Genomic DNA, 14,629 nt, shown 5'->3' with positions numbered 1-14,629 from the left:
GTCTGTTCATGAGGGCTGCGCTGTTCAAGGACCAGGTACCATCAATAGACAAAAGGATTTATTTGGAAATGTCCAAACCTGCCAGAAGTGGCACTCACCAAGCCCCTAGGCCCGTCCTCCTCACCAAACTCCAAAGGGTAACATCAATCCTCCCAGCCTCCCCATGCACACACCTATACCTCAGGCCATGCTAGAGAACTGGAGTATCCCCTCCACGGCCCACACCACTGGAGAGGCAGCCCTCTGGCATCCCAGGAGATGATAGCGGCCAGAGCCGCTTGCATAGATTGAGGAAAGAAAACAAGGAGGCACCAAACAGGGCTCCCTGAAAACCCCCAACTTTCCCCTGTACAAAAAAAGTGGCTCCCACATAGAAAACTTGCTCCCAAAATAGTGCAAATACCCAAAGGAAAGGAAAAAACCAGCAGCAAGGCTGGGCTTGTAGGAATGGCAAAGAACTTTGGTTTAGAAAGGCTAGGAAGAGTCTGGGCCGCACCTCCTCTTCCTGGCCCAGCTCCCCAGAGCCAGCTCTGACCCTCACCCCAGGGGGTTGTCTGTAAACATGCAAACCCAGCAGCCTTTGGTTCCAAAATTGTTACAAAGCACAGCCTCCAGCAGTCTTACTTGTGCCTGCCTGCAGGGGGCAGAGGAGGCATCTGCTGAACCCAATTAAAGCCAATGCAAAAAGAATAAGGCTTTGGGGACCAAGCAACAAGGAATCCTATCACTACATTTATAAAACTAAAGCTGCAGAGTAGAGGGTGACAGCAGACACTCCTCACCCTAATCTACATGTCTGAGGCCCCAGCAAGGTCCCAGAGGATGGTCTCCCTCCAGGGCTGGGAAGAAAGGAAGAGATCCCTGAGCAGTTAGGTCAGGCGAATTCCTAGCACCTGTTCCAGTTCCTGCCTTCGCTGCTGCACCTGGAGAAGGGAGAGACCAAAGTGGCTCAGGCCTTTGCTACTCACCACCACAGGACAGAAAACAGGGCAGAGCCTCACCTTGGCAAAGATGTGCCTGCCTACTGCTTCTTGGGCCCAGGGCTGGTGATAGAAAGCAGCTCGTCTCTCCTCCTCAGGATTTCCAATCACATCAGTGATGATCTGCAAAGAGCCAGGAGGAAAGCAATAGCATAACCAATCCCCACCCCTGAGCCAATCCACCCCTGGAACTGCTGGGGGTAAAAATCACCCAGAGCATTATACAGGAGTCCCCCTCGAGAAAGAGGACTACACCTTGAGGTCTCGGCGCTGGGAACGGAGCCATTCCTGGATGAAGTCCTGGGGGTCAGTGCTAAAGCTGAGCATGAAATCCCTCTGGGTCTTCAGCTGGTTGATGGACTCAATGGTCTCATGGATCTGGGGAGGGGTACATGTGTCAGACTGTGCCCCCAAAGCTTAAACACAAAGGACTGAGCCAGAGTTGCCAGCCTACCCCCATCCTGGGCCCCAGAGGAAGCTTTGGAGGCAGAGGGCCCACCTTGACATCAAGGGAGGCGATCTCCTGCTGATTGGTGGTAGAAGCCAGAAAATTGCTCATCTGGGCCTTCAGCGGGTCATCCACCTCCACATCAATGTCATAACAGGCTGTCTTCTTCTGGTCGTTAGGGTCCACACTGCAGGCAGCACATGGGGAGGGAAGGCACATAGCTGTCTTCATCTTGCCCACCTGGGCCAAACCTGGGACCCATTCTCTGCGCACACACAATCGGGGAGCAGGAAACCTGCTGTTCTCTTTGGCTTTAGTTCAAGCCAAGGGTGAATCTGCTCTTAGCAGAGACTTCCTGTCCCCCTCCTTGCATTTACCTAATGACATGGTTGATGACAATGGGGTCCGGGTGCTGCAGCAACCCCGCCAGCTTCATGGGAATCTCAGAGAAACGGAGTCGGCCACAACTGAAGATCTGGAGGAAATACCAAAGGCTCAGCGTTGCCTTGTGGGCACAGCGGAGTGGACCATTCCAGGACCAGTGAGGGCAGCAGTCTGCAGGCTGTGGCCAAAGAGTAGCCCCAGCAGGCAAGGCAAGGGCTGAGACAGCAGAGGGGCTGGCATCTGGCTAACCTGGCGGAAATAGCGGTTGCAGTTGATGTACTCCCGCTCGTGCCCGTCCTGCAACTGGTTATGCTTGATGTAAAGCCACAGGGCCTGCATGATGGCAGCCCTTGTCTGCGTGTGCACTCCCAGCAGCCTCGCCAATCGGGGGTCCAATTTGTACTGGGGAGGCTGGAATTGGATGGAGGGGAGTCAGGATGGGCTCTTGTAGTAAAAGCAGGAAAATCGGGCAGGGACAGGAAGGGTTTATAGCAACGAACTCCCCTCCTGAGGGGTCCCTGTGGTCCCAGAAATGACCCCAGGGCCTCTGTCACCTGATGATCCAGCATGAGCAGGAGGGTGCACTTGACATTGAGGTCTCCAGGCCGTTTTACCTGGAAGCCATCTGTCTCCTGGGTGGTGGGCATCCGGTGCCACTGGCAGGGAGAGAAGTATGGCTTATCACCAAGGGTGTGAGCGTAAACACAGGGCCTTCCAAGGGGCCTGAGGCCATTTCCCTGCCAAATCGGTATGTCAGCCTGCCTCTGTGCCCCAGGCCCACTCTTACCTCCACCAGGTGATTGTCAGGCCCATACAGCTCCTTGTCCAGCTCAATGACCAGGCTCTTAAAGAATGAAGAAAACTTCCTCTTCTGTTTGCTAGGCTGGGGATAGAAAGCTATGTGAGAAGGTGCTGCTGAGCTCTCAAATCTCAAGCTATGCTAAATCCCAAAAAACAGGAGCCCCGTTTCAGCCCTGCAGCTCTGAAATGAGGTACTGAGGGTAATGAGGGTACTGAGGATTCCTGGGCCCTGAAGGAAGAAATCAGGACTCTGGGCAGACTGGAGGCAGGGAAATGGCGCCCTCTTGCAGCCCACGAGGGACTTCCTCGAGACACTTGACTGCCATCTGCAGGAACATTGTAATAATCACACAAATCAACCTCTAACAGGCTTGGAGCAGCGCCCCCTCCCTTTGGCAGGACTTCTCTGGAAGCGCCCAAGTGGCCCAGTCTTTTTTCTGAGACACCATGTCACTCTGTCCAGCCTGAAGTGCAGTGGCGTGATCATAACTCACTGAAGCTCAATCTCCTGGGCTTAAGCCATCCTCCTGCGTCAGACTTACGAGTAGCTGGGATTACAGGTGTGTGCCACCACACCCAACTAATTTTTAAATTTTTTGTAGAGACGGGGTCTGGCTCTGCTGCTCAAGCTAGTCTCAAACTCCTTGGTCCCAGTCCTAAACCCACACAGGCCTCCTCCCCTCCAGACACCTCCCTCCCCAACTCACATCATCCAGAAGTTTTCCTTCCACTCGGAGTTCCCAGGAAGCCACCTTGTCCCCTGCTGGGGTTCCCCCAGGGGTCCCTGCAGTTCCTGCACTGTCGCCTTCTGCCTTGCTGGGACTGAATGTGTTGGAAATGTAGATCCGAAGCTTTCGCTTTTGCTAAAGAGAGAAAGGCAATCAACTGGAGGTAGACCAAGACACTGGGACACAGTACTACCCCATCTTCTCATATGAACCATTCAACAATCAATACTGAGCACCAGGAGCCAGCCAGGCACCTTGTCAAGCACTGGGAATTGGAAGTAATAAGTCCCAGTCTTTTTTTTTTTAGACATGGTCTCACCATCACCCAGGCTGGAGTGCGGTGTCATGATCTCGGCTAACTTGCAGCCTCTGCCTCCCAGGTTCAAGCTACTCTCCTGCCTCAGCCTCCCAGGTAGCTGGGACTACAGGTATGTGCCACCACGCCCAGCTAATTTGTGTTTTTAGTAAAGACAGAGTTTCACCATGTTGGCTAGGCTGGTCTCGAACTCCTGACCTCAGGTGATCAGCCCTCTTCGGCCTCCTAAAGTGCCGAGATAACAGGCATGAGCCACTGTATCCAGCCGAACTCACCATTTTACGGGGAAAGAGATGCATCACCAACAATGCCAGCACAGCCGGACTGGTGCTATGGTGTGACAGAGGAACACATACACAGTGACCGGGCAAATCGGCGGCCTCTGGCTCACATCTTACATGAAACCCAAACACCTGTCATGGCCCCAAAATATCCTAGTCTCCTGGAAAGCATTCATTCACCACTCAAGGGACTGTTCTAGATTATTATTAGAAAAGCCTCTCAGTCGGGTATGGTGGCTCACGCCTGTAATCCCAGCACTTTGGGAAGCCAAGGTGGGCGGACCACCTGAGGTCAGGAGCTCAAGATCAGCCTGGCTAACATGGTGATACTAAAAATACAAAAATCAGCCAGGTGTGGTGAGAGATGTCTGTAATCCCAGCTACTTGGGAGGCTGAAGCAGGAAGAACTGCTTGAACCCAGGAGGCGGAGGTTGCAGTGAGTCGAGATTGTACCACTGCACTCCAACCTGGGCAAAAGAGCGAGACTTTGTCTCAAAAGAAAAAAAGAGGGCTGGCACAGTGGTTCACATCGTAATCCCAGCACTTTGGGAGGCCAAGGTGGGCAGATCACAAGGTCAGGAGTTTGAGACCAGCCTGGCCAATATAGTGAAACCCTGTCTCTACTAAAAACAAAAATTAGCCGGGTGTGGTGGCACGCACCTATAGTCCCAGCTACTCGGGCAGGAGAATCGCTTGAACCTGGGAGGCGGAGGTTGCAGTGAGCCGAGATCGTGCCACTGCACTCCAGCCTGGGCAACAGAATGAGACTCTGTCTCCAAAAAAAAAAAAAAAAAAGCTTCTCTATGGATGGGGAAGGAGAAAGGAACTACCTTTATCTTCTAGTCTAGTAGTTTTCAAACTTTTGATTATGACCTATAAGATTTACATTTTCAGTTATGACCCAAGGTCTGCATATATATCTGAAACAAAAATTTCATGAAAGAATATCTTTACTACTATGGTTAGTACTATTGTGAAGTATTTTTAAATTTTCTACTGTCATACATTCATTTGAAACATACTGGTCCCAACACATTCAACTAAGTTTCTGCTTTACTAGCAGGCTGCATCCTACATGTGAAAAACCCAGGTCTAGCCTGACTTGCTTGGCTCCCGGAAAACAAAGGGATGGAGGGCAAGGAAACCTGGGACGGCTGGAGGCAGTCAGGGCCACACATACCGTCAGAGGCTTTTTGATGGCCTCCTGGATCTCCATTCGTTTGCGAGCAATGGTCTGGTCCAGCTTCCTCTCAAAAGCCAAGAGATCCATGTAGGCCTGCGACTCTGGGACAAGCTCCCGGATCTGGAGGAAGATAGCAGGAGCTCATCAGCTCACTTCAGCAGAAGCCTGGCTCTTTCCTCCCTTCCTCCTGCAGCCCAGGGTTGAGGGAGATGGATGCCCACCCCCCAGGCAGCCACTGGGCAGGCCTCCAGGCCTTCTCTCAACACTTACTCGCTGAGGTAGAACCTTATCTGCCATCTTCCTCCTCTTTAACCTGGGGAGGACAGAAACCCACTTAAGAGGCCAATGGTCCAAAAAAGGACAGTTGCCCCCCAACACCCCTCCAGTCTCCAGGACCCTCTACCCCAGGAAAGCCAGGAGTTCCTCAGTCACCAAAACTCTTAAGATAGAAGCAAACCCTCTGCTACCACCAGAGCTGAGTTAGGTAGAGTGGGAGAAGCAGGATGCTCTTACCCCCGGCGCTGGGCAGGCATGGGGGGTTGCACCTGGGGCACAAGCAGGCGTTTTCGGAATGGATCCATCATGGTAGGTGGCATGCCAGGTCGAATTGGAGCTGCTGCACCAAATGGGGAGCCAGCAGGGGGTCCCACCTGCAACCCAGCCATGGGCATCCGGTTCCCTGGTGACATGCCAGGTCGCTGGGGGAAGTGAGCCAATGGGGGTGCATAGGTCAGGGGCAGGGCCCTCTGGGACCCATAGCCCATGCTCTCCATCCCTCTCGTCACCCAGGTCAGGCCTGCTGGAGTACCAGGAACAAAGAGGAGCGGGCGCCTGAGCAGAGTGTAAACCACACCTGCCCCGCCCCCTGCAACTGCCCTGGCAACTGTGCCAGCGAATGAGGCCTGCCAGAACCCAGGCTGGGAGGAGGGTCCTGCCTGCAAAGGGAAGGGCCTAGGGGAGTTTTTCAGGGCCCATTGCCACCTTCCAGCCCTAGCATGCTGTGCCCTATTCCCTGGGACAAGCCTGTCCCTATTCCCTCAGATGGTCTCACCAAGCCCTGCCCTCCTCTTTCCCCCATCATGAGGGAGAACCACAGCTGGGAGGCACAGGGACAATGTCACTGCCAGGCAGAGGGGTGGGTGTACTATGGTATGAGCAGGCCGACGGGCAGAGCCCCAATCCCTATCCTCTATGGCCGAGGGAAAAAGGGGTCAGGTAGGCAGCAGCACCCCAGGTGAGCAGGGCTGCAACAGGATGGCTTGGAATGTGTACCAGGTGGTGGGGATGGCCTCAGGCAGGGTACAGGGACAGTCTGGTCACCATGAAGACCCTATCCACAGCCCAGAACTGGACCCTCCTGTCACCTCCCTACTGCCCTACTACCACCCCTATGCCAGAAGACCCCAGAAGGGAAGCTATGGCTCCTGGGTGGCCTGTGGGAAAGAGAGCGGCTGGCACCTGGACTCTGCCCATGGTCCAGGCACCACCTGACAGCCAGGACTGGCTCTGGCTCCGTGCAGCCCTGGCAATCCCAAGCTAGAGAAGGGGGCTAAGATGATTCTGGGAGGCAAGGATCAGAGGCCCAGGCTGAGCAGCAGGAAAGTGGGAAAGAGAAACAGTTTCTTTAGATGCTAGCAGAAGGATTTCCCACCTGAGGCCTTGCTCCCCGACATTTCTGTGGAACCCATCTGGGAGTCACCTCCGCCCCTCCCTCTCATGGCTGCTGCCTGCAAGGCCTGTTTGGCAGCTCTGCCTTGCACACACTGTCCCTGGCAGCTTCACAGGGCTGGCCCCAGGGCCCAGATTATGCAACAAGCACAACCAGCCAACCAAGCCCAGGAGGGTGGAGACTTGTACCAAATCAAAGGACCCTCCCCCACCCCAGCAACACGGAGATGAGATTTTTCCCCAACATCTTCATCTTACACCAAACCCATGTTCCCAACACAGAGGGTCAGATTCTTGACCAGATGTGGAGATGGAAAGAAACATGACCCACAGACATGAGGATGGGGAGAGGAGGAGCACGGTGGGAGGAAGTGTTTTGGAGAATAAAAGGCTCAAAGTGGGGGGCTCTGGGGCTTTGGGAGTCCTGCCAAAGTCTCCATCAGGAGGAGATTAATCAGAGCTGTTGAAAGGCGACACAGCCTCTTTCTCTGCCTTAAGGATGGTTCTTTCTCTGGCCTGAGATTACAAAAAAAAAAACGACGTGTGGCTACAGTTGTAAGCTCAGGGTGCAGACATCCCAGACTTGAGATTTTTCTAGTGCCCGAGACAAAGACAGGGAAAATCGAAGCCATGGGTCCTGCAGAGCGTGAGCGACAGCCCTGTGATCCCCAAGAAGCTTCCTGATGGGTCTTTCACAAAACCTGCAGCACCACCCATCCCTCCTGGCCAGGTACTAGGGGGAACAGGAAGTCCCAAGACAAGGCCACACAGGCAGGGCCTGGAATAGACTCCACCCAGACATCTGCCACAGACTTCCCGGGCCCAGAGCCCCAGCTCACTCGGGGCCCCAGGGGAAGGCTGCTTACAGTTCAAGTCCCGGCTGAGCCTTGCCAAGCTCCATACCTGGGCTTTGTGGCACCAGCAACTTATCCCCCTTCAAAAAAAAAACAGTCCAGAACTCTGAGCCTCCCAAACTCCCTGCCTGCAGCAGGACCAGGTAGCCCTGGCTCAATCCCCTGAACCCCAGAGGCATGTAACGCCCTCCTCTCCCTTGGCCTGGCACTAGCCCATATTCTAAGCTTAACTCTACCACCACCACCCAGGGCAGCAGGGCAGGAGGCTGGGTCTGATGCTGTGGCTGCCAGGTGAGGCATCCAGGTCTCAGGTGAGTACGCTTTGCCCTGCCCCAAATGTGGCCCTGATGCTCCTGAGGGCCTCAGTTGGAGTACTACTACCACCCTCCCATGAGTAAAAAGGATCTTGAACTTTTTGAACTCTCTGGAGTGAACCCAACAATCTGTGGTTTTGTTATTTTGTTGCCCAGGCTGGAGTGCAGTGGCAGGATCATAGCTCAATGCAGCCTTGAACTCTTGGACTCAAGCAATCCTCTTGTCACAGCATCCTGAGTACCTGGGACCATAAGTGCATACCACCACACTTGGCTAAATTTTTTTTAAGAGGCGACGGCTTATGTTGCCTAGGCTGGTCTTGAACACCTGGGTCTCAGGCAATCCTGTCTGCCCCCCCCAACCCCCAAAGTGCTGGGATTACAGGTGTGAGCCACCACACCCAGCCCTGGAGGGTTTTTTCTTTTTTAGGCTCCTGTTACCTGTGAGCCACAGCTAGAGCCACCCTCTGGAGGGAGGGAGGTCATCGCTTCCCTTCTTTCAGCAGATTCCCCTATTTGCTCAGCTTGGGCCTCAAATCCTCGAGTTTCCAGCACAACTGATGAGCCCTAACAGATAGGAATCCCTTTGTTCCCCAGATCTAAAGTCCCTTCTCCTGGAAGTCATACAACTGGGCTTGGAAAGAGGGCAAGTAGGATCCTCTTCAAACTCAGCCAGTGTTAGCTGGCTGGATTCTCCTTCCCATCTACCTCTCCTGCCAGGAGGAAGAGGAAAGCTAGTGGGATGGGAAACCCAGATTCAGGGCCATCTCCAACTTCCCCCCAGCTAGCAGCCCAGGCCTAACCAGCCAGCCAGCTTGGCCTTGCCACAGGCCCAAGGCCACCCCCCACCAAACACTCTGGAATCCAACCTCTCAGGGGCTTTCCGAAGGGTACATTTCCTATGGCTTACATGCCAAGGAAACTGGAGCTGCTTGTCTGTTCCAGGTCCCTCCAAGGCCGAAGGCCCACAGGTGGTGCCCAGGCCAGGTCTCAGAGAGCAGGTCTGAGGGTGCCAATGACCGATGCGTGGAGCCCTCAGCAACAGCCTGGGCCCATGAATCCCCAGGGGGAGAGCAAGGTGGGAAAGACCGGCCCCAGCTGGAGTCTCTGGGACTAGGTTTGTCTCTGACCATATCCAGACTCTTTGTTTTCTCTTAAGGAGGAAGAATGAGTAACGGGGGAAAAAAAATCCAGTCAGTGTCCCTAATTAAGCATTTCTTTAGAAGTGAGGCAAAGGGGGCAGGTGAGCTGTGTATACTCCACGAGGATCCCTAAGGACCTCCACCTGGAGACCTGAGTTGAAAACAGGAAGCCTCACGACAGACCCGGGAGATGAGGAAGACGCCGGCGTCAAATGCTGGGGCACATGGCTTGGGATGTGGCCGGGTTAGAGCCTGAATGCCAAATAGAAGTGCAGAGACGGTGGGAAGGCAGATGGGCAGTTTCTAAGCCTTCTGGGGCAACCTAAACAGCAGACTTGGGGGACCGGCAGGGTCAGGCTGAGGTCCTCACACACTGAGCAGAAATCGCTGCCTTGCAAGGGCTTTTAAGGCTGCAACCTAAGCAGCTCTCAAACCCCAAAGGGGTCAGGACGGCACTCTTTGAAGCAACTCTCGCAGACTCCTCCCGCCCCAGACCAGCAGGGCTCCACTCTGCACGTCCAGACTAATCAACTCCCGGACACTATGACAGCAGGCAGAAAGGCCAGAAGAGAGGCGGCCTGTGACTAGGCTGGGCCTCCCTTCAGGCCTGGCCACCACCGTCTCTGGTCTAAGCTGTAGTCCTCGCCAGCGAAGGCGCCGGCCCTGCCTCAGGAGTAAAGTCCGCCGGTGCCCAAGCTGGAATCCCCTGGCCCTAGCCTCCGCGTCCCGTGCCCGTGGGACGCCAGGCTCCTTCCTCTTCATTAGCAGCCGGGAGCCATCTCAGACACGCTAGAGCTCGGCTCGGCCAGTTCCTAACCAGAAAAAACAGGGCAGACCTGAAGTGGGACCAAGGCCGATGCTGAGTAACCACGGTTTCTCAGCGAGGGCCCTTTCCCAAACTTTCTCATCACTTCCCAACCCACCTGCCCACAATTCACTGGCTCCCCAAACTCCTCCATCTCCCAGGCACTCGGAATCCCTGTGCGAGGAAGCCCCCAGGCCTTCCAGCTGCTTCCAGCCCTCCGCTACGGTACCCGCTTCCTTTTCCCCACTCCTCCACCGCCACTCGCCGCACCCCGAGGGTCCCGGCCCGCCTTCCACCGTTCCTCAGGCACGCCCCAGTGCCCTCACTCGAGCCCTCCTCAGCCCCTGGCCCAGGCGCCCTTGCGGCGCCGCACGCCCCCGTCCGCTCGCGTCCTCTCTGCTCACCTGGTACTGCGCCGCGGGGCCCACGGGGCCCATGGGGCGGAAGGCGGCGGCCCCGGGGCCCCCCACGCCTCCAGCCGGCCCTGGTCCCCGAAGCGCCGGTCCGGGCAGCATGCCGGGTCCCGCGGAAGGAGGCGGCGCTCCCAGGGCCGCGGCCACCGCGCCGCCGCCAGGACTCAGCGGGGGCAGCGGGAACCCGCCCGCGCCTCGGCCCGACATCGCTCCGTCCCGTCCCGCGGTGCCGCGATCCGGAATCCGGGCTCCGCGTCGAGTCCGCTCCGCGCTCTGTGCTCCGCGATCCGGGACTTGGCGATCTTAATTCCGGGTGCCGGGGTTTGTCGATCCGGGCTCCAGGATTTCCTAATCCAAGTTTGCGAGTTCCTCAGAGACCCGGTTCGGGACAGATTCCGCTCCTGCCCGAGAGATTCCGGATCCAGGATCCGCTGCGGGCCCGCCTGCCGTCCCCGGCCTCTGGAGGTTTGGCCGCCCGAGTCGAGTTACCCAGAGGCGGCTACGAACTCCCTGCCCCGCCCAACCCAGCCCAGCCCTAGTCCCCGCCCCTACCTGGTGCCCAATGCACGAGTGCCTCCTCGAATCCCGCCCCCCGCGAGACCCGCCCCCAGCGGGCACCGCCCCTAACCGCCCGCCTCAGAGCCCCGCCCACACCCCTTGGTCAGCCCTTCCACGGAGGGGCGGGAGCGGAAGCTGCGCACGGAAGCGCCGAGTGAGGCGCGGGGTTAGAGGTCTAAGGTCACTGATGGGCTTCAGAGTGAATGAGCAGATGCTACTACTCTCTCCCGGTGTAGCACCCTCACCGAATTCCCCGGCCACACTCCCCGAAAATGGTTTTGTCCAGTCTCATTTCTGCATCTTCCGCGTTAAAGACTCAACTGAGAGCCGGGAGCGCTGGCTCACGCCTGTAATCCCAACACTTTGGGAGGCGGAGGCGGATAACCTGAGGTCAGAAGTCCGAGACCAGCCCGACCAACATGGGGAAACCCTGTCTCTACGAAAAATACAAAATTAGCCGGGCGTGGTGGCGGGCACCTGTAATCCCAGGTACTTAGGAGGCTGAAGCAGGAGAATCGCTTGAACCCGGGAGGTGGAGGTTGCGGTGAGCCGAGATCACGCCATTGCACACTCCAGCCTGGGCGACAAGAGCAAAATTCTGTCTCCAAAAAAAAAAAAAAAAAAAAAAGACTCAGCTGCTCTCTGGGACAGAACAGCAGCCAACTCGACTTCCTGTAAAAGCTCATCCTGGTGGCTCAGAATTGCCAAGGGACCTAGGCGACTCCAGACTTGACCCAGCTGGTGAACGGTCGACTTGGCCAAGACTGAGTTCTTATCGCACATTTTTAACGTGGCTCTGCCTCACTTTAAAGAAGCCTGGTACTTTACTCCCCAGAAAATGCTTCTAGTCAAAAGAAATTTGGCTTATGAGAAATCTCCCTGCTGTTTTAAAAAAAGAGGTCTTTCTCCAGTATTTATAGCACTTAATTTTCAAAAATGCAGTATCTTTTCAGATACACTGTCCGGTATCAAAGTATTCAAAAATGCTTCAGCTGTGCCAGGGAGCCTACCGTCTGATGGTCTGGGTCTCCTTGCCGTGATACAGACCAGTGCTGCTTAAACTTTAATAAGCACATAAAAAACACCTGAGGCTCTTACTAAACATGCAGATTATGATTCTTGAGGTCTGGGGCAGGGCCCAGGACTCTGCATTTCTAGCAGGCTGCCAGCTGTTCTGTTGCTTCTCGGACCACACTGTCAAGAAGCTCGGATCAAAATTTTTTTTTTTTTTACTATAATTGCTTTATTTTTTTCAGCCCCAACCAAATAATGCTTCCTTCCTTGCATCATAGCACCTCAGATCCTTTTTATAGTATAGTTCTCCATCCAGCGCTTTTTTGAAAATTACTTCTCATCTGTACATCCTTATATCTTGTCTCTAATGTGTAACCCTGTCTCTACTAAAAGTACAAAAATGTGCTAGGCGTGTAATTCCAGCTACATTGGAGGCTGAGGCACGAGAATCACTTGAATCTGAGAGGCAGAGATTACAACCAGCAGAGATCGCACCACTGTACTCCAGCCTGGGTGACGGAGTGAGACAGTCTCAATAAAGCAGCTCGAACAGTTAAATATAACTCAGTTCCTGTTAATCCCTTGTTTAAAACCCTCCCCAGCTCCCCATTGCTCTTAGATTGAATGTCACACTCCCTCCTGTGACATTTAAGGCTCTGCAGGACCTGGCCCCTGCTTACCTCCTTGGGTTCATTTTAAATCACTGCCTCTGGCTCTCTAAGCATCAGCTCAGATGGTCTCCTTGCAGTTTTCCAAACTGCCAAGCCCCTTCCCACCTCAAAGCCTCTCTGTTCTCTCATACCCTTACATCCCATCAAGTGATTATCACAGTACATCATTACTTACTTAGGTGTGTACTGATTTACTGTCTGATGTGGCTCACCCACTAAAATATAAACTCTACAAAGGCAGGATCTTTTTCTCTCTCAATTTATCTTTTTATTTTAAGATTTTTTTTTTTTTTTTTTTAGGGTTTTGCTAGGTTGCCCAGGCTGGTCTTAAACTCTTGGGCTCAAGTGATACTTCCAGAATAGCTGAGTAGGCATGTACCACATCTGGCTACTTTTTAAAATTGAGGTGAGATTTATATAACAAAATTAACTACTTGAAATTGCACAATTCAGTGGTATATATTACATTCACAATGTTGTACAACCACCATCTCTAGTTCCAAAACACTTTCATGACCCCAGAAGAAAACTCCATCCTCGGCTCGGCATGGTGGCTCATGCCTGTAATCCAGCACTTTGGGAGGCCAAGGCGAGCAGATCACCTGAGATCGGAAGTTTGAGACCAGCCTGACCAATGTGGAGAAACCCTGTCTCTACTAAAAATACAAAATTTGCTGGGCATGGTGGTGCATGCCCATAATCCCAGCTACTTGGGAGGCTGAGGCAGGAGAATGGCTTGAACCGGGGAGGTGGAGGTGCAGTGAGCTGAGATCACACCATTGCACTCCAGCCTGGGCAACAAGAGCGAAACTCTTTCTCCAAAAAAAACCTTCATCCTCATTAAGCAGTTGCTCTTCATTCCTTCCTCTTCCCAACCTCTGGCACTCACCAATCTGGGTTCTGTCTCTAGATTTACCTATTCTGGATACTTCATATAAATAGAATCATAATAGGTGAGTGTTAGGCATGGCTTCTTTCACTTCCTGTAATGTTTCTGAGGTTCATTTTATAGCATGTATCAGTACTTCATTTTTTCTTATGACTGAATAATATTCCATTGCATGTATATAACACAATGTATTCATTTATCTTTTTTTTTTTTTTTTGAGACGGAGTCTTGCTTTGTCACCAGGCTGGAGTGCAGTGGTATAATCTTGGCTCACTGCAACCTCCACCTCCTGGGTTCAAGCGATTCTTCCGTCTCAGCCTCCCGAGTAGCTGGGACTACAGGCACGTGCCACCACACCCGGCTAATTTTTGTATTTTTAGTAGAGATGGGGTTTCATCATGGCGAGGATGGTCTCGACCTCTTGACCTCGTGATCCTCCCACCTCGGCCTCCCAAAGTGCTGGGATTACAGGCATGAGCCACCACGCCCGGCCCTCGTTTATCTTTTTTTTAATTATTATTATTTATTTATTTGTTTTGAGATGGAGTCTCACTCTGTCACTCAGGCTGGAGTGCAGTGGCATGATCTGGGCTCACTGCAACCTCTGCCTCCCAGGTTCAAGCGATTCTCCTGCCTCAGCTTCCCGAGTAGCTGGGATTACAGGCATGTGCCAACATGCCTGGCTAATTATGTATTTTTAGTAGAGATGGGGTTTCTCCATGTTGGTCAGGTTGGTTTTGAACTCCGAACCTCAGGTGATCTGCCCTAGCACTCTGGGAGACCAAGGCAGGAGGATCACTTGAGCTAAGGAGTTTGAGACCAGCCTGGGCAATATAGTGAGATGCTGTCTTTTTTTTTTTTTTTTTTTTTTTTTTTTGAGATGGAGTCTCACTCTGTCACCCAGGCTGCAGTGCAGTGGAACAATCTGGGCTCACTGCAACCTTCACCTCCTGGGTTCAAGCAATTCTCCTGTCTCAGCCTCCCGAGTAGCTGGGACTATAGACACACAGCACCACACTTGGCTAATTTTGTATTTTTAGAAGAGACGGGGTTTCACCATATTGGTCAGGCTGGTCTCAAACTCCAGACCTCAGGTGATCCACCCACCTTGGCCTCCCAAGGTGCTGGGATTACAGGCATGAGCCACTACTCCTGGCCTGCTGTCTTAAATATATATATG

General features: G+C 53.6%; 1 protein-coding gene across 1 annotated transcript; it reads right to left on the bottom strand.

Annotated features, from left to right (window-relative positions):
• Positions 1-41: 41 nt before the first annotated feature.
• Positions 42-11,187, bottom strand: SMARCD2 (SWI/SNF related, matrix associated, actin dependent regulator of chromatin, subfamily d, member 2). The gene is made up of 13 exons (XM_032266011.1): positions 10,309-11,187; positions 5,635-5,819; positions 5,392-5,434; positions 5,119-5,241; positions 3,321-3,476; positions 2,600-2,695; positions 2,367-2,468; positions 2,062-2,223; positions 1,806-1,903; positions 1,480-1,615; positions 1,236-1,358; positions 1,002-1,103; positions 42-923 (listed from the first exon to the last, which is right to left on the bottom strand). Exons 1-13 carry the CDS (start codon positions 10,522-10,524, stop codon positions 870-872), a joined length of 1,596 nt encoding a protein of 531 aa, XP_032121902.1. The 5' UTR covers positions 10,525-11,187; the 3' UTR covers positions 42-869.
• Positions 11,188-14,629: the final 3,442 nt, after the last annotated feature.

The sequence above is a fragment of the Sapajus apella genome, unplaced genomic scaffold (genome assembly GCF_009761245.1).
Source record: "Sapajus apella isolate SASKATOON/1434 unplaced genomic scaffold, GSC_monkey_1.0 scaffold153, whole genome shotgun sequence".
Lineage (NCBI taxonomy): Eukaryota > Metazoa > Chordata > Mammalia > Primates > Cebidae > Sapajus > Sapajus apella.
Note: the sequence above shows the minus strand (reverse complement) of the source record. Positions and strands in the feature narration are given on the sequence as shown.

Coding starts and splice junctions, on each gene's coding strand:
- SMARCD2 (XM_032266011.1), bottom strand. CDS start 10,524: ATGTCGGGCCGAGGCGCGGGCGGGTTCCCGCTGCCCCCGCTGAGTCCT. Junction 5,435..5,634: donor ATGCCTGCCCAGCGCCGGGG/GTAAGAGCATCC, acceptor TGTCCTCCCCAG/GTTAAAGAGGAGGAAGATGG. Junction 924..1,001: donor GCAGGCACATCTTTGCCAAG/GTGAGGCTCTGC, acceptor TCCCTTCTCCAG/GTGCAGCAGCGAAGGCAGGA.